The sequence below is a fragment of the Panthera tigris genome, chromosome D3 (assembly GCF_018350195.1).
Source record: "Panthera tigris isolate Pti1 chromosome D3, P.tigris_Pti1_mat1.1, whole genome shotgun sequence".
Classification (NCBI taxonomy): Eukaryota; Metazoa; Chordata; class Mammalia; order Carnivora; family Felidae; genus Panthera; species Panthera tigris.
Window position 1 is genome coordinate 41,159,395 of NC_056671.1, and position 19,789 is coordinate 41,179,183.

The window sequence follows — 19,789 nt, forward strand, 5'->3', positions numbered from 1 at the left end:
TTGTAGAGTAAAGGAGAACATAGAGACCTAACAAAGGGGAAAAACTTGAATATGAACATTATATACTTTGAATCAATGATAAATTTCTTGGGTGTGATAATGGTATTATCATTATGAGAATATCCCTGTGAAAGAGATACTTGCTGCAGTATTTAGTAGTGAAATTTCATAAAGAATCTAATTTTTAAAATGATTTAGGAAGGGAATGTGAGTATGCATATAGACAGAAGATAACAAATGTGACAAAGTGTTATTTAGCAAATAAATCTAGGTGAAAGATACGTGCATGCTAATACTGCTCTTTCAACCTGTTAGCTTTAACTTTTTCAAAATAAAAAGGGTGGGTGGAAGAGGAGTACCAAGGTTGAGCAGGAGTTATAAAGAATTTTGGCAAGTAACAACTCTCACCTCATCTCCCTCTATTCTCCCCTCCATATACTGTGGTCTAACCACACTTGTCTCCTTGCTCTGTCCCAATCAAAACAAGCTGATAATACTTTCAAGGTCTTTGTCTTTGCTGGTATTCTTTCTACTTGGAATATTCTTCCCCCAGATCTTCACTTGGCTATTTTCTTTTAATCATTCAAGTCTCAACCAATGTAATCTCAAAGAGGCCCTCTTATCTAATGATTTTAATTTAAGAGATGCCCATCAGGCTCTAACACATCACCTGATTTTTTTTTTTTTTTAACGTTTATTTTTGAGACAGAGAGAGACAGAGCATGAACGGGGGAGGGTCAGAGAGAGGGAGACACAGAATCTGAAACAGGCTCCAGGCTCTGAGCTGACAGCACAGAGCCCGACGCGGGGCTCGAACTCACGGACCATGAAATGACCTGAGCTGAAGTCGGCCGCTTAACCGACTGAGCCACCCAGGCGCCCCTGATTTTTTTTTTTTTTTAATGTTTATTCATTTATTTTGACAGAGAGCAAGAGTGAACGAGGGAGAAACAGAGAGAGAATGAGAGAGAGAATCCCAAGCAGGTTCTATGCTCAGCCTGGAGCCCAATGAGGCATTCTATCCCACGAACCGAACCGTAACATCATGACCTGAGCTGAAGTCAAGAGTTGGATGCTTAACGGACTAAGCCACCCAGGCGCCTCTCTCCCCACCAATATTTTCTTAACAGCAATAATCCATGACTGGAATGCTTATAAATTTTTTGTGTGTTTTACTTCTGTTTTTCTCTCTACAACATAACCTACAGGCCAAGAGAGTCAGTTGTTTTATATTTTAGGCTGTCCTTGTCTTTCATAGCCTGTGTCCTATGACATCCACTCTTGTATCCAGTAAAAACTAAACTGGAAATAGTAAAGCAACTGATAATCTTCTTCTACAGGAGCAGAAGCTAGGGGAATAAGCTTTGTTAACATCTGATGTTAACAAAAATCAGAGTGGGTGGGTCAAGGGACCGATATTAGACTCAAAGACTATGAGTATATAGTAGCTACAACAACTGATTGTTTAGTGATACCTAAAATGCTAGGACCAAAACCAGCAACAGTTAGCTTTCTACCAAAAAATAAAATGTCTTGGGGTGCCTGGGTGGTTCAGTTGGTTGAGTGTGTCCGGCTCCTGATTTCAGCTCAGGTCATGATCTCATGACTTGTGAGATCAAGCCCCATGTCAGGCTCCACGCTGAGCATGAAGGCTGCCTGGGATTCTCTCTCTCCCTCTCCACTACTCGCACTCTCTCAAAATAAATAAATGACTGTTAAAAATTTTAAATTTCCCTAACATTTGACTTAAGTTTAAAAGTTTACATTGTGCTAAGACCTAGAGAAAAATGAGAGTCCATGTTCCATGAATCCAGGTAAAATTTAATCTAACACTATAGTTTCTACTCTTCCATTTGATTTAAATGACATTTTTCTACCTTTTTTGCCCAATCTACTATTTGTCCTCCTTTCCCTTATACCTAATATTTCTATTGCATGCTAAATTCTATCCTTACATTATAAAAGACAATGGTCTTTGCCTTCTCTGTGGATACTTTATAAATCCTTGAAATGACATGTACTCATGAATATAATGAAAAAGAATGGTTGTAGAAAAGTCTGAGGGTAACAATGAGAAAGTAGTAACTAAAATGATAGCTTATAGAGCTTGTATTTACTCATTGCTTACCATAAACCAAGCTCTATTCTAAGGATTTTACAGTGTACTAACTCACTTGGTTTTCACAAAACCTCATGAGGTTTTATCCACATTTTACACAGATGTAAACTGAAACCCAAAGAAGTAAAATACCTTGACCAATGTCCTGCAACTATTAAGGCTAGATTCAAACCAAGCCAAATGATTTCTGAGACTGTCTTCACTATATGGCCTCTAACCATGACACTGTAAGTATGTACAAATTTGATAAAAATTGTGGGTGCTGAAATTTCAGAAACAAGAAGGCAAATATGCGAACTATATTAATTTTTAACAATATTAAGATTAATCCCTAAATTTGACTGATTCTCCTTGACATGACAAAAAGAAAAAAATAGGACACGAACAAACATTACTTAAAAATAATAATAACAACAACAGATTCTTCCCAAGTGTGCTACCTGAAGTACACAACATAGCTGAAAATACCAAAAGACTTGTGGGTCACAGTTCTTACTAGAATTCAGCTAATATCCCAAAGACCTATCTTTATAACCCTGACAACTTCTAGTATATTTTGTTTCCCCTGTAACATTCTCATTCAGGATATTTTCTATAAGCATATTCTGATACAAAACTCTTGACTAGACACTATTCACTAACAGCTGTGAATGTTTTATTAAGCAGAGACCTGTCAAGTAGAGCAATGGTGAACTCAACAGAACTAAATGTGGTTCATTAGACACTCTGTAAGTCACACTGGGTGATTTCTAAAGCCTAGTTTAAAACCATCCTACTGCTCTAGAGACCACAAAGCTCTCATCAAACTTTAGTAAGGAAAGGGTGAAAGGTCCAAAGTACTTAATATATCATAATAGCTTCTACGTATCTTAGGAAATGCAAAAATATTTCTTCAGTGGAAGGGCAAAATATTATGTAATTTTGACTATTTCTAAGTACTGATAATAAAAACTCAATAATATAAAAATCTTAAGTATATATGCTGACAATATATATGCTGATAATGTCAAAACCTCCAATGTACCACATTTAACTAAAGACATATTAGAGTTCCCATCCTTATTAAAATTCCCAGCTCCCCATCAAAAAAGTGAGTAAGGTTTTCTAACCTTTCAAAGTCACCTTGCCTTGTAAATTTTGACAACCTATACACGGCCCAGTTGTTAAGCTGTTTAGAGGTCATTCCTCTTCCATTATCTATTACTGCAACGGCAGGTTTTCCTTGTGTTTCATCAAAAAGCTATGAAATAAGTTCACAAAGACAGAAAAAGTCAAATCAATATTAAAAATATAAAAAGTTAAACATTAAAGAAGTAATTCAATGGGCTCACTCACACATTGCTGGTGGAAGTGTAAATGTATTACAACTTTCTAAAAGGTACTTCAGCTATATAAGTCAAAGGCCTTAGAATTCTTCATGTTCTTTAATCCAGAAATTCCATACCTCAGAATTTAGCTTAAGGAACTAATTAGATACATGTACAAAGACCTATCAATCATGCCAGCATTCCTCACAATGGCAAAAATACAGAAAAAAATCTAAATGTTCAACAATAGATTACATAATTTATCATATAACCAATAAATAAAACTATAACAACATTATACCGCAGAATATTCATATGACAAATGTCTACAACATACTGTCAAAGGAAAGTAGATCACAAAAAACAAAATGTAGGCTATGATCACACATACATATATACATATATGCATAGAAAAAAGGGCACATAAAAAATTTTAACAATGAAGGGACATCAAATAATTATTTCTACTTTTAGTTTTTGACCTTATTTTCTAATTTTTCTACAATGAACTTACGGTACTTCTATAAAAGGAAAAGTAAAATTTCTTTATAGTATTATTTTCTTACCAATTTGATCTGTATTCTTCTAATACCAGTGTTTCGAGAAGTAGCAGACAATGAATTGTCAATTAATTCGGCAAGAGCAAATGCTGGAAGAGAATGAGAAGACATCACTGCTTAACTTTTCCCTCCCAAATACTTCATTTAAAAGTACAAAGTAAAAGAAACTCTGAAGTACCTTAAGCCATCACTTTTATTTTCCAAAGAGCTAGAATTAAAGTATTATCCTGATCCTAATGATATAATACATAATAAAGGCATCATCACCAATCACCACCGCATAAAAAAGCAGTCATCAACCAGTACTTGTAAGGCACTAAACGGCATGAGTCAGCCAGCCATGATTCCTGGCTTCAAGGAGTTTATAATCTAAAGACAGACATACAGACATAGAAGACAAACAGAAGACCATAACCATAAAATCAAATACTAGTTCGTGGTATGTAATACATCATGCACAAGTCAAAAGTAAACACATTTAGAGATGAAGGGGCAAATCTAAAGCAACTATAAAAGTGTCTATTAAGAACTAATTTAGATATGGAAATCTTGTAACTAACAGCAACTTGTCAAATGGCAGAACATGTCTGTTTAACAGAGAACTGCTAATTATTTCCTACAACAACCAAGCTGATATTCAACTTCTTAATGGCTCACTATTATCACCTAATATTCTCTTTTCTTCAAGGTCACTACTAAAACTATTTTCCACTTTTATTTCCTTAATTAAAAAGGGCAACATACCAAATTTATGTCTCTTACTTTCCCTGAAGCATAACCCAACACTATAAATTAATCCACAGAGTAGCACCCCAGCAAGCATTCCAAAGTCTAAACACTTACAGAATGGCTATGTTTATAAACTACAAAGAAGTTACCACAAATCAGATTACATAAAAGGATCTGGCCAATGGTAATGTCTAGAAAATGGAGGAGGAACATTGTAAGAAATGGGAGGAAAAGAAAGAATTAAGAGAAATTTGGAGGGAAGAATTTGTATCTGCAGAAATATGAATGAACAAAAGAAAAAAATTCAAGATGGTTTTGGGTTTTGAGTCTTTGCTCTAGAAGACTTGATAAATGGTCATATTTACCAGTAAGGAAAAATTTAGAGGGGAAGGAAAACAATCATTCCGTTTTAGCTGCAATGCGCCACCACTACTACATCAAACTCAATGAGTATAGGTGGCCCATAGGGAGCTAGAACAGATACTTGAGAGAATAAAAACAGCCAGAGGTAAGGATTTTTGCTTCACTGACAGAACAGTCAAGGCTTGGATCACTTCATTAAGAGAAAAGTATAAACAAAGAGCAGCATGACTTGAAGAAATATCCACTATATGGTGAAGGATAATAAGAAGCACCACCAAAGGCCAATGAAACAAAAGGAGGGAAAGACCTAGGAATGTAAAGTCACAGTAATCAAAGCAAGAACTTAAACAGGGAGACTTTCTTTTTCATATGACAGCAGGAATGACTAGCACAACTAATCTGGAAGGCACTTAAATTTATATCAAATCTTGAAAATGAACTACCTATTCACTCTATAATTATATATTTAGAAATCTATCTTCAGAGAAAGAATTACAAGTTCATTCAATATGCAAGTATTTAAACACTTACTATTTTCAGCCATTATTCTAGGGATAGAACAAAACAGACAAGAGTCCTAATCTTGTGGAGTTAACATTCTAATTAAAAGATGGAAGAATCAGGGCGCCTGAGTGGCTCATTTGGTTAAGCATCTGACTTCAGCTCAGGTCATGATCTCACTCCTGGTGAATTCAAGGCCCACATTAGGCTCTGTGCTGACACCTCAGAGCCTGAAGCCTGTTTTGGATTCTGTCTTCCTGTCTCTCTGCCCCTCCCCTGCTCACCCTCTCTGTCTCAAAAATAAACAAACATTAATTTTTTTTTTTTAAAAAGATGGAAAATGATGAGAGAGATGGAAAATGTAATATAATCATAATCATCTTAGAAAGTTGTATACGTGATGGAGAAAAGAAAGAGCAAAGAGACTAACAGTTAAGGCACAAAGGAAATACAGTTGCAATCTTAAGCAGGTTAATTTTTGTTAAGAAGGTAATAAACAAAACTTCAAAGAGGTGAGGCAATGAGACAGGGCCTATCTGGACAAAGAGTATTACAAGCAGAAGGCCCTAAGCTAAGTATAGAGCTGGAACTGGGGTAAAATGAACAAGCAAAAAGAAGAGTTGAGACAAAGGCAGAGAACTCACAAAGCAGAGCTACAAAGGTCATATAGATGATTAAAAAGACTTCGGCTTTTATTCTCAGTGAAATGGGGAACCATCACTGTTTTCAGCAGAAGAGTAACACAATCTGACTTCTCAAACCTTACGTGGACAGGCATGAAAAGATAGAGATGAATTAAGAGTCACTATATAATCTAGGTGATGATTCCTCGAGATCAGGTTTAAAGAAACAAACTGTCATTTCTAGATACACACTGAGGATAGCGCCAACAGAACTTTCTGACAGACTGAATGAAAGATCAATTTGATTTTTGGCCTAAGCAACTAAAAAAACAGCAATAATCAATTTGGATGGGAAAATTATGTGTAGTTAGGATTCATTGATCAGATCAGGGCTCCCATCTTAGGGTTTCTAGTGGAGATAACATATGGGCAGCTGCACAGACAAAACTGGGATTCAGGAGAGAAGTCTGACATTATTATCAATATTTAACTAAAAACTACCATTTCTATCACCTCCATTTAGGAGTCACTGCCATAAAGACGGTATTTAGAACAATGACATTGGATAGGATGACTAAATAAGATAAGGAACCAAGGAACTAAGCCCTGAGGCACTTCAAGATTAAGAAGGTTGAGGAGGGAGGTCAATTATATCTCAATTAAAGAAAAAAAGAAAAAGAAGAAAAAAAGAAGATGGAGAGAGAAGACTACAGAGAAGACAGTGAGGTAGAAACAAAATAGAGTATGGTTTCTCAAAAGTTAAGTGAAGATTATTTTACCAAGGAGGAAAAAGTGACAAACTGTCAATGCCTTGAGTAAAATGGGAACTGAAAACTGATCATTGGATTTAGTCACTGGAGACTTTCAAAGTGTAACTACAGGGGCAACTGGGTGGCTCAGTCAGTTGAGCATATACTCCTAATTTCAGCTCAGGCCATGGCCCCAGGGTTGTGGGATCAAACTTCCTGTTGGGCTCCTCACTGAGCATGGAGCCTGCTTAAGATACTCTCTACCACTCTGGTAGAGAGTACTCTGGCTCGCACTCTCTTTAAAAAAAAAAAAAATACAAGAGAGTGAAAAGGAGAGAATGGGAAGAGGAGCGACACTACTGACAGTAAATACAGTCAACTCTTTTAAGGAGTTTTGCTGTAAACGGGAACAAAAACTGGGCAGTAGCTGGTGCAAGTAAGTATGATGTTTTTAAGATGGGAGAAATAAGACGGTAGCTTTCTTGTATATAATGAACATCAGAGGTAATAAATATAACGGTTAGGAGTTCCAGTTCAGTAGTTCTTCCTCTGCTAGGGTTCAAATCCTGGCTCCAACACTTATTAGTTGGGTGGCCTTTGTCAAACTACCTAAAATCTCTTAGCCTCAGTTTCTTCTGCAAAGTAGGGTCATTACCTAACATTAGTTACTACATGGGATTAAGGATTAAATGAGATAATGTTCATAAAGCATTTGGCACAGAGCCTGCCACTGCAGCTGACAGTAGTAATACCAGTACTTCAGGTGAGGATGTGTACAAAGATTTAGACAAAAGAATATTCAGTCATGTGTCACATAAAAAAGACTAAAAACAACCTAAATGTCTAACAGTAGAACACTGTTCAAAGAAATTTATGTAAATAATGTATAAACACTAAAAACAAATATACACTGACATATATATTAAACATGTTCATTTTATTTTAAACAAAAAAGTAGATTAAAGAAGTATGTACCATATAAAAAGTATGTACCATATAGTGGTTACCATAACCACTAAAAAAGTTATGAAAGGGTCTGAAATGATAAACACCAAAGTGTAAGTGGTAGTTATATCTGTGTGGTAGAGATATGATGTTCTCTATGTTCTCTTTACTTATCTATGTATTCTAATTTCCTACAAACTATAATGCATACAACGAGAAAAATATTTTTAATAAGTTTATAACGAATATCTAAGTAGTACTGAACACATTGGCAGGATCCAGACAGAAAAGACTCTCTAAATCAACTGATTTATATAAAGGTCATTAGCAAACAATCCAAAGGTAGGATAAAAGTGGTGAGAAGTAATGGTAGAAAGAAACAAGAAATGGAGACCAGACCAAAAACCACTTACTTGTGCAGTTCAGGTATACAAATTTGTAACATAAAAAAAAAATTTTCTCAATTAGGAGAGGTCTACAGGAAGCCAGGAAGAATAAATCAGAGTATACAAGAGATGGAAAGATATGTAGGTACAATATTTCTTATACGTTAAAGTGGAAGAAATTGTAATACTAACTAGATTAGTTTTAAAAGAGAGGTATCTTTACTCTGAAGAAGACTTAGATAGAAAAAGAAACATATTGTGATGAAGAGGTTGAAGCTAGGAAGTTCACAATGACCAGTCATATCTTCTAATAAAGTAGAAACAGAATTTTTAAAAAGTGAAGGAATGCAACATGTGGTCAAGGGATAAAGTATAGTAATAGTTTGTCAAAATTAGTACAGATGTAATACTTACGCAAAGGATTTTGTCCTTCACTTGCGTAATATTCATACATGCCACTTTTAACCAGTGTGTCATAGTGAGGTAGGAAGTCAATTCGTTCTTTTGTAGCTGTAAGTAGTAACTGATTGACTGACTGTAGCAGGTATAGAGTGACTCCATCTTTAACAGTGTCATCTGTAATTAAGAAGTAATAACTTAAGTGCTACACTAGTATCAGAAACACCATGAATTTATAATTCTGAATATGCAAATTATATCTATAAGATATCTTTAGAGATGGTACAGGCAAACCCTCAAACAATGGATCTATCTATAAATTCAGTTGTGTTTTATTAAGGATAGTACAGTGGAATTGGCCCAAATATTTCCACTCATCTACAACACTCAATTCTTAATAAGTTAAACTATCGCAGGAAATCAGACAAGGAACTAAATTCAAAAGGAATCAAGCATGAAAACTGGCAGGTCCTGGAATCTAATTGGATAAAAAAAAAAAAAAAAAAGATAGTGGGGGACACCTGGGTGGCTCAGTCAGTTAAGCGTCTGACTTCAGCTCGGGTCATGATCTCACGGTTCATGAGTTCGAGCCCCGCATCTGGCTCTGCGCTGACAGTACAGAGCCTGGAGCCTGCTTCGGATTCTGTGTCTCCCTCTCTTTGCCCCTTCCCCACTCACACTCTGTCTCTCTCTCAAAAATAAACAAACATTAAAAAAATTAAAAAAAAAAAGATAGTGGAAGAATCTAAGTTGGCGAGAATTAACTTCCTGAGGGCCCATGTAAAAGAAATGTGGCCAAGTATTACACAACATCTCATCTTCTGCAGCCGTAAATGACAACTATTTTTCTATAATCTTGTTTGAAAAATATGACCTCTACACAAACTGTGCACATATAATCAGTTTCCCCCTCCACTCCACGAAAGTAACCAAAATTATCAATAATTTTAGATGCTTATCTGTGTAATAAAATAGTTACTGCCCTATAATATACTAGAATATACTAAATATAAAAGCATCAAACACTGCTTACCAAAATTATCACAGGTAATTTCTTTCCTACTTGTTGTTGTAATAACAAATTTCTCTTCAGGTGAAATGCCAAGTGTCTATCCAAAATAATAGGAATAAAATCAATTATTACACAAAGGAAATAAATACATCATTCAAGTTCGTAAGAATATGAAAATATTGATAGTATATCATAACCCTGTAACAATTACTGTATTTGCCTAAGAAACGTAAGTCTTAATATTTAAAAATTTTTCCTTTGCATAATTAAGGACAGCTCTACCTATTAATTACCTATTTGCTTAACAAGGTTGTTTTTTCTTCTACTGGCATATAAAAAGCCACCTAGGAACATGATGATTAGATGGAATATTTCAAAAGAATTTTAATATGAGCAGGGCCTCCTAGGCAAAAGGCATGCTATTTCATGTCAACACATAAGTAAACTCATTTGAAGGAAGCATTAACACTTATGCTCATATAAATACTTAAATACACAAAAAGTACTAGAAAAAAGGAGAAGTTAATATTTATAACACAGAGGTAAGGATAGCCATGCTATGCAGGATTTTCCGTATTAAAGAATCTCTTTAATCTATTATAACCCCTTCCAAAAGAGTAACTTTAAAAAATTAAGGCAAATTATAAATTCTGAGAGGGAATTCCAACAGGAGACAAAGAGCATCCTTAGGAAACCAAAAGCCTTCCTGAAACAAGATGAAGATCAACAAAGAGAAAAGAACAAAAAATCATGATCAAAAGGAAAAAATACAAATGAATGACCAATGAACATACAAAAAATAGACATTTTACAACTGATCAAAAAATGACAATAAGAAAAATGAGTTAACATTTCCATTAAAATTTTACATATCTTTACAATTAAAAGCCATATGCTCTTTCTAAAATTAAACAATACAACAATGTATAGTTAAGTGAAAAGACTGACTTCTGCTTTGAGTAATGATGGACTAATCTTAGACCAACTTTGCCACCAGGGTGGGACGGACAACTAGACTGATGATACTCACTCAAATCTTCAATAGCGATACTAAACCCTTATTGGTTCCCACTGAAACTTGTTAAAGCACCAACTCCTTATTCTAAACACTGACTAAAGGGAAAAAATAAAGGGGCGCCTGGGTAGCACAGTTGGTTGAGTGCTCTAGATCTCAGCTCAGGTCATAATCTCATAGCTTCTGAGTTCCAGCCCCTTGTAGGGCTCTGTGTTGACGGCATGGAGCCTGCTTGGGATTCTGTTTCTTCTTCTCTCTGCCCTTCCCCGCTTGTGTGCTCTCATGCACTCTCTCTCAAAATAAATAAACTTAAAAAGAAATTAAGGGAAAAAACACAGCATTTATCCTGCCTTTTTGGTACCAACTGTATTTAGGGGTAACCAAAGAGCTCTAATTGATGAGGCAAAGTTGTTATGTAGAGAATTCCAGCTAATAAATACAGGAGGAATGGCAATCAAAATATCACCATTAATGGATGAACTGTCAATTTTGTTATGGAGGGATCCAGGTGAAACCACCTGAATCCCACCTGAATGCTAATAGGATCTTAGCACTGCTAAGAGTGGGAGAAATATTCGTTTATTACATGCCTCTTGATACAATGTAACATAAAGTACCAGCACCACCTACCTATGAGGTATTCTTTGCCTCCATACCTCAAAGAAGTTGAATCTAAATTTTGCTTATAAACCTTTAAAAATAACTTGTTTACAGGACATATGGAGATAGAACAAGTTAAATTACACCATGAAGGAGCACAAATCCATAATGTGCACTATTCAAGAAAAACCTGTTTGATTTCTTCAACAGGCAAAGGTCAAGAAAAACTGAGAAATTGGGGAAAGACAGTTGTGCTGAAATGCTCTAAATTCATAATATAAAAAAACAAACTCAACATGAGGACCCTGATGGAATCTTGATTTTAAAAAACCAATTATAAAAAGACATTTTGAAATAATCAGAGATACCTGTATATGAACAAAGCTATCAGACAATATTTTAAGATGTTAATTTTGATGGTGTGATCACAGAAATAAATCCATGTGAAAAGCTAGGAGTAAAGTGAACCAAGAACTGGAATATGCCACAAAAGACAAAAATGATACTTGTGTAGTAAAATACTTGGTAACTGTTGAATCTGGATGATGAGTTAATGTGGGCTCATTATACTATTATCTCTTTATGTTTGAAGCTTTTTGTAAGAGAAATGTGTAACATAAAATATACTATAACAGACCAGTGGAAGAGAACAGTGGATCGTGATACAGACCCACATATATATATACATGGAAATAGGAAGTGACATTATAAATTGGTGCGGAAAGAATAATTTCAATGAATGATACTGAAACTAGATAACTGCATAAAAATAGGTAAAATAAGATCCCCATCTTAACATACACAAAAAGAAATTTCAAGAGAATTAAAGATGCTGTATGTTAACCCAAATTTTAGAGGAGAACACAGAGGAATAATTTTGAGAAGACAGAGAAAAGGATTTCTGAAAATATACAAAAAGTGCAAGCCATAAAGGAAAAAATTAGAAAATATGAAGATACACTCATCCTCACTAGTAGAGAAATTAAAGCAACTTATTCCCATGAGGTCGGCAAAAATTTTAAGTCCTGATAATATAAAGTACAGGCCTCCACACAGGGAAACTGTTATTACACTATTAATATATACACTATTTATACACTATTAATAAAATGATAATTAGGGTCACCTGAGTGGCTCAATCGGTTGGGCACCCGATGGCTGAGGTCATGATCTCAGGGTTTGTGTATTCAAGCCCCACACTGGGCTCACTGCTGTCAACACAGAGTCCACTTTGGATCCTCTGTCCCCTTCTCTTTCTGCCCCTCCCCCACTCATGCTCTCTCAAAAATAAATATTTATTAAAAAAAAAAAAAGACTGATAATCAATACAACTATATTGAAAAACAATCTGGGGGTGTCTGGCTGGCCCTGTCTGAAGAGCATGTGACTGATGCTCTTGGGGTCGTGAGTTCAAGTCCTATGTTAGATACAGAGGTTACTTAAATAAACTGCAAAAAAAAAAAAAAAAAAAAAAGCAATCTGGTATACTTTACTAAAATTAAAGATAATCATATCCTATAGAATTCCACCCTACAGAAATGAAGCTATGGACATAAACTGATGGGGAATAAAACTGTACTTGTTTAACAAATAAAAACTGGCTTTACAGACCTTTATTAGTTCTGTGTAATGAGTCTTTACTTTTTAGTTCACTACTACTTTATTTCTACAGTGCCCAATTGCTAGATCATGTGCTTATGTACCCTGCAGAATAAAGTCTGTTCTTACAGTTACTGAAAAACTATGTGCCAAGTTGAATTTTTAAGATTTACGTGCATCTGAATTATATCTAATAATTCCATACACTCTCTCCATTAATCTGTTATTATTCAACTAAGATACTAAGTTTTTTGTCTTCCTTACCTATAATTCTGTATATGAGAATTATTTCTTGAAATCATAATTTTTCTCAATATTTTTAAGTCTTTGATATTTGGCAAATATAAATTACATTTTTACATAATTCATTATGCTTTTATGCAAGACGGCGTATCCTTCTCTCTCTATATTTTTAGTCTAAATTCTATCTTATCAAGACATAAACTAAAGTCTTTCATGTTTTGTATTAACCTGGCCTTGAATACAGATACACTTACTCTGCCTTTCCCTATACGAAAGCAGAATAACATTCTATTTGGGCAAGAGACTTGATTAGGTTTTTTTTTTAATGTTTATTTATTTGAGACAGAGAGACAGAGCACGAGTGGGGGAGGGGCAGAGAGAGAGGGAGACACAGAATCAGAAGCAGGCTCCAGGCTCTGAGCTGTCAGCACAGAGTCTGACACGGGGCTCAAACTCACAAACCTTGAAGTCATGACCTGAGCCGAAGTGGGTCGTTCAACCGACTGAACCATCCAGGCGCCCCTAGGTTTTTTCATTTTTAAAAGAATACTTTGATCCCATCGTTTTCTGGGTTAATTGGTAAAGCAGACAGATCTGCCTTTAATGGGTAATAAAAATTACCTGCCTTCCATCTCTTTAGGTCACCTTCAAGCTACCTGTTGTCCAACCTTCCTCAAAAGCCAATTTTAAACTTTTCTTAACGGCTAACTAAATTGAGTCCATAAAGTCTTCAAATACTTTAAATTTCATCCATAGATTAAGTCAGAAACTACATACTTCGACCCATTGTTCTGAAACTCTGCAAACTAGCCTTTAGTTTGTCCTTTGACATTATACCTAATGTGCAGGTTTTGTCCCTGAATCAACAACAGACCAGTAACACCCATACTGCACGTGAGTGAGAAATTTCTAAGAAAAAAAAAAAGAAGAAGAAAATTTGAGGAGTGCCTGGGTGGCTCAGGTGGTCAAGTATCCAACTTTGGCTCAGGTCATGATCTCACAGTTCGAGAGATCAAGCCCCACATCGGGCTCCATACTGACAGAGTGGAGGCTGCTTGGGATTCTCTCTCTCCCTCTCCCTGCTGCTCCCTGACCCATGCTTTCTCTCTCTCAAAAATAAATAACTTAAAAAAAAAAACTTAAAAAAATCCGAGTGGTTACTGGTTAAAGCAGCTTGCATTACCCTAAATAACACATACCCTACCTTGCATTAAAGGAAATAAGCAGCAGCCTTTCCTCTCTTTAAGGACGTTGTCCGTATTATGAGGATTCGAAAGGAATCTAGGGAAAATTATTTCTCAAATCAAAGCTTTGCTTCACTAGCAAATGGAATGTTTTCATTTTATAGACACTGTAGTTTTTCTATCAATTATCTTTCCTTGTTTTGACCTCTAAGAAACTCAAAGCTGATTTCAAGGCTAAGCAATGGTGGAAGATATTATCAAAGTTTATTAACTCTCTTCAGGTTACTATTTTATTCCTTCCTATACCCACTTTTGCTTCTTCTTTTAATCTTCTGGAAAAATAATTTTTTTTAAGATTTTAAGTAATTTCTACACCCAACTTGGGGCTCAAACCCACAACCTCAAGAGCGAGAGTCACATGCTCCACCAAATGAGCCAACCAAGCACCCCTCATCTTCAGAATTTTTCTAAAAAAATTTTTTACATTTACTTTTGAGACACAGAGAGAGACAAAACATAAGTGGGGGAGGCGCAGAGAGAGAAGGAGACACAGAATCCAAAGCAGGCTCCAGGCTCTGAGCTGTCAGCACAGACCCCGACGTGGGGCTTGAACTCATGAACCGTGAGATCATGACCTGAGCAGAAGTCAGACACTCAACCGAGCCACCCAGGAGCCCCCCAGAATTTTTAATATGTGTACCCTATGTACCAAAATTTTTTAAAAGGAAGAGAGTGATTCATTTAACAGCTATAAACTAACTAGTGGTACAGCTCCTGCCCTCAACAAGCATACAGATTTTTTTAAGTATCATGGTAGAGTAACAACGTATAGTGGAACCACACAAAGAAAAAAGTAAACATCTCCTCAAAATTGGAGATGGAGGGGAAGGTTTGCATACTTGGGACTTAATGTCTGGATATATTCTGAAGAGCTAGCCAAATGAATCATCTTCTATGATTCTGCAAGGCCACAAGGGCTCAGGTGAAGTCAATAGCTGCATATCACAAGTGTAAGGGATTCTTCCAAATCTATTCCTTCCTTTTTTTTTTTTTTCAACTTTCTTCTTTCCTCTTGACTGCTCCCTTCTTCCACCAAGTGAACTTTTAACAAATAACAGTTTAGAATACATAATACTGTTTAGCACTACAAACACTTATTAGTTCAAGTTTTAATGAAAAACTTTTACTTAGTGCATTATTTTGCCTCCTCCCCAACAAGGAAAATAAAGGCTGTAGTAAATAACGTGGGCACTGTGGAGATTTTTTTAAATAAAAATACAAGCTTCAGAATCAAAGAGACCTAGATTTAACCCCAGTTTCACTGCTTATTAACTGTGTAATCTTGGACTTAATTCAGTAATTTAATGCAGTTCTTCATGCAGGTAATGGAGACAAGGTTATGGGATTAGGTTACATAATCTAATGATGCTTTAAAAAATAAATTCTGCGGGGCACCTGGGTAGCTCAGTCGAGTAAGTGTCTGACTTCGGCTCAGGTCATGATCTCGCAGTCCCCAAGTTTGAGCCCCGCATTGGGTTGTGTGCTAACAGCTCAGAGCCTGGAGACTGGTTCAGATTCTGTATCTTCCTCCCTCTCTGCCCCTCCCCCCCCAAAATAAACAAACATTAAAATTTTAAAAAAATAAATAAATTCTGCAAAAAAAGTTAGCCTTCCATTCTTTTTCCTTAACTAGTTCTTCCCTCTCCCTCTGATCAAATTTCACCTTTGTCTCTTCCAGCAGAAAAAAGTGGGAAGGAGGAGGAAAGAATTCGTCAAAAGAAAGATTTTGTTTGGTTTTCAAATTAAGATACTGAAGGAATGGAATAAATATATCTATTCCCTATAACAACTTAATTTGAGGCAAAGTGGTATAACAGAAAAAATATGGGTTCTGGGTTTGAATCCTAATTCAAGACTGTACTGTTCTACTTAAGTGAGTCACCATCTCTAAAAGTGAGTTATCACTTCTGTAATAATACTTCCCCTAAATAACAGTTACTGACACTTTTCACAAGGGAGAATTTATTTCTAAAGAGGGAGTGAATTAGTACAATGTTATTGAAAAGAAATCTGAAAATACCTATCAAGAGCTTTAAAAATATTCCTGACCTTTGATACAGAAAATTCACTTTCAAGTTTCTAAACAAAAGAAAAAGACATAAAACACGATGTATTCAAAGATGCTTATCATGGAATTACCTAAAATTGAAAGTAACGTAAATGTTGACAAAAAGAAGGGATTTGGTTATGTAAACAGCGGTACGAAACAAACTATTTCAAACTTTGATTATGAAGACTTGCATTAAAATAGAAAAATGCTGACAATATTAACTGAAAAAATAGAATGCAAACGTGCGTCACAACAATAAAAAAAAAAAAAAATCAGGGCAGGGTTATCTGGGTGGCTCAGTCGGTTAAGCATCCAACTTCTGCCAGGGTTATGATCTCTAGGTTTGAGTTTGAGCACTGCCTCGGGATCTGTGCTGACAGCTCAGAGCCTGGAGCCTGCTTGGGATTCTGTGTCTCCCCCTCTCTCTGCCCCTCCCACGCTCGTGCTCTCTCTCAATAAATAAATGTTAAAAATATTTTTTTTTTAAATCGGGTAAGGATACAAAAAAATAACTCCAAGTGCTACCAGTATTTATAAATGTTATAGTAAAGGTTTCCTTTTCTCCCCCCTCTGTTCCATATTTTCTTTAACGTGCCGATATTTTTAACAATAAAAATAATGAACATAGAGTTCCCTTTTTGTGGAATGGTTTTGGAAACATTCATCAAAAAAAGATGAGCATTCATTCGTTTTTCAAATACATGGGAATCTGCTACTTCCAGGCACGGAATGAATGCACTGTTTATAATTTTGGCATTTGCCATGTGCCAGGCACAGTTCTAGACACTGGGAATACAGCCGTGAACAAACCAAAGTCCTTGCTCTTAAGTCGCTCTTATTCTACAGATATTGATTTCAATTATTTCAGCAACTACACAGAGTTGTGTGTCTAGAACAGTACTAAATCACCAGCCTCACCAAATTAAAACAATGCTTCAACACAAAGTTCTCTTTCCTTGGAAGCTAAGTAGCTTTGTAGCTTAAAAAGAACTTCATGTGGTTAAAACAGCACAGGGCTGTATCCTTTCTTTAAAGCTCAGGCACCACCACCGCCACATATCTAGAAGACACTTGACAGTTTAAAGTAGCTTTTCCTACACAATCAGTAATTTTTAGAGCAAACTAACACAGTCGAGATACATATACAAATATATATAGTCACACATATACACATCTCACACACACATATATACACTGTATATACACACACTATATATATATAGTGTGTATGTGTGTATATATATATATATATATATATATATATATATATATATACACACACACACATACATATACACACACACACACCCTTCTTTGATGTTTCACAGCTACGCACAGACACCTTTCGAGCTAGTTCTAAAACTCTCAAGGGCTACGGTTCAGAGAACCAGAAGGGCAGCTCCACCTGCGAAGCTAACTCGGACAAGTGCTTCCACCAGGGAAAGAAGGACCTTGCCAGGGCGGGCCCACAAACCTCCTTGACAGGACGACCGGGGAAATTATTGGATCATTTAATGAACCTGAGGTAAACCGACTCCAGGAATTTCAGAACTCCCAACCATCGCAAGTCATAACAGAGCCATCGGGTTACAACTCTGTTCTCTATTTTAAAACAAAAAGTTCCTCACGAAAGAGACACAGTGACTTTTCCCTCCTGGAAGATGGGTTTAGAGTACTAAGGGCTTAGAGTACTAAGGTCGCCACGGGCCAATTAAACGCGAGGTTAAGAAATCCCGGGCAGCGAGGGCCACCCCGACCCCAACCCCGTAAAAGGGCAGGGGGAGGCCCACGGAGTTGCTGGCTCTACACTCCCAGGCCGAGGCTGGGACCAGCCCAAGGCTTCCAGCCGCCCGGCCACGGGCATGGCGGGCACCCGGCAGAGAGAAGCCAAGGCCGCAGAACTAGGGCCAGGTGACAGGTTTATTGCCCTTGGTGAGCAAGTTGAGTGTCTCGTCACCTTCCCAACCCAAACTCTACCCGCGCATCCCTCCTCGGACCCTTGGCGTACCTGACACACAGAGGCGCGGAACCTTGCGTAGTCCGAGCGCTCCTCGACCTGCAGCACCCGGTCCCCGAGCTCGGACTCCTTTTCCCGCCGGTCAAACAAGTACACCGTCCTGCAGCCGTCGCCTCCGCCGTCCTCTCCAGTTCCCACCGAGGGCCCGCCGCCGCCCGCCGCTGCCATATTGGGGGAAAGGAGAAAAAACGGCAGCGCCGGCCTCTACCGCGGCCGGCTCGGGGCCGAGGTGCAGGCTCCGCTCGGCGCCTTTAGCTCCAGCCCCCGGGGCGGCGCGAGGCCTCTAGCCCGGCGCGCTGCAGCTCCTCCCTCAGTGGCGGAGGCGGCGGCCGAGCAGCGCCGGGCGCGAGGATCACCCGGGAACCGATTCAAACGAGCTCCTGCTCCTGCACACGTCACTTCCGCGGCCCGTCGATGCCGGGGAGAAGGGGGCGCGCAGCGCGCTCTCCGTATGGCCGGGACCCGCGCCCGCCGCCTTCCACGCGAGCTTCGCAGCGCAACCCACGACCAGGGCCGCCGACCGGACTGTGGCGCAGGAGGAAGAAGGGCCTTTCGCGGCGCACAGGAGGCGGGGCGAATCCGGCAGGCCGCGCGGGCGGGGCGGGGCTTCAGCGGCTGCCTCCCTGAACCCGCCCCTTTCGCCCTCCAGAAGTTGGGAGGGAAGCGCGGTTCCTTGTGGGCGCCTGCGCTCTGGGGGGCGACCCATTTCCCAAGAAGGAGAGCTAGTGCGGACACCTGCGGCAGGGGTCTTCCGAGTGGTTGTTTTCTCCTGGCCGAGAATGTCCTGGTACATTCCCGCCTCAGCGTGACCCCGACCGACTCTCCCTGGCCTCGAGCTCCCGGGGCTGCGGCGGTGGTGCCCGGGCCAGGGCTGCGTCCTCTGCGCCCTGGTCGCCTGAATGCGGAGGCTGGAAGAGGTCGGGCTGGCGGGCCTCGGGCGTCGCTGGGTGGGATTTCCTACGTAGCGAGCACGTGTGTCCCCACGCGGAGAAAACAGACGCCCAGGCACCTACGCCACCTTTTCCACCCCATTTGCTAGTGGTTCTTTGTGGGCTCCAGTGTGGGCCACTGAGACAAAGCTGGTCCCTGAGAACGATCGAACCTAGGTTCTCTGACGTCACTGTGGCCTTCCCTCAGGCGGCCTCTGAGGGTCCCGAAATGTCTGCGATTCTAAACCTTCCCACTGAACTGGCCAGACCTTCACGGCAGCGGTCTTGTTGCCAAAAATTGTGAATGAGAACACCTATGCCAAAGGATTAAGTTACGTAATTTTAGCAAAATGCTTACCATATAGTCTGCTTTCATAAAAGTCTTTATTGCCTTTCATT

The 19,789-nt window shown here is 38.3% G+C and overlaps 1 protein-coding gene across 4 annotated transcripts in view; it reads right to left on the minus strand.

The window, feature by feature from the left end:
• Nucleotides 1-18,955, minus strand: part of SMCHD1 (structural maintenance of chromosomes flexible hinge domain containing 1) — a 169,622-nt gene extending 150,667 nt beyond the window's left edge. For all 4 annotated transcript variants that reach the window (XR_006209810.1, XM_007089496.3, XM_042961837.1 and 1 more), the window contains exons 1-5: nucleotides 18,453-18,955; nucleotides 9,715-9,790; nucleotides 8,697-8,858; nucleotides 3,993-4,075; nucleotides 3,229-3,359 (exon numbers count right to left, since the gene is read on the minus strand). Coding sequence is in view for 3 of the 4 variants with exons in the window: in XM_007089496.3 (XP_007089558.1) it covers nucleotides 3,229-3,359; nucleotides 3,993-4,075; nucleotides 8,697-8,858; nucleotides 9,715-9,790; nucleotides 18,453-18,629 (629 nt within the window). In the remaining variant the exon portion in view is untranslated. The remainder of the gene's footprint in view (nucleotides 1-3,228; nucleotides 3,360-3,992; nucleotides 4,076-8,696; nucleotides 8,859-9,714; nucleotides 9,791-18,452) is intronic.
• Nucleotides 18,956-19,789: the final 834 nt, after the last annotated feature.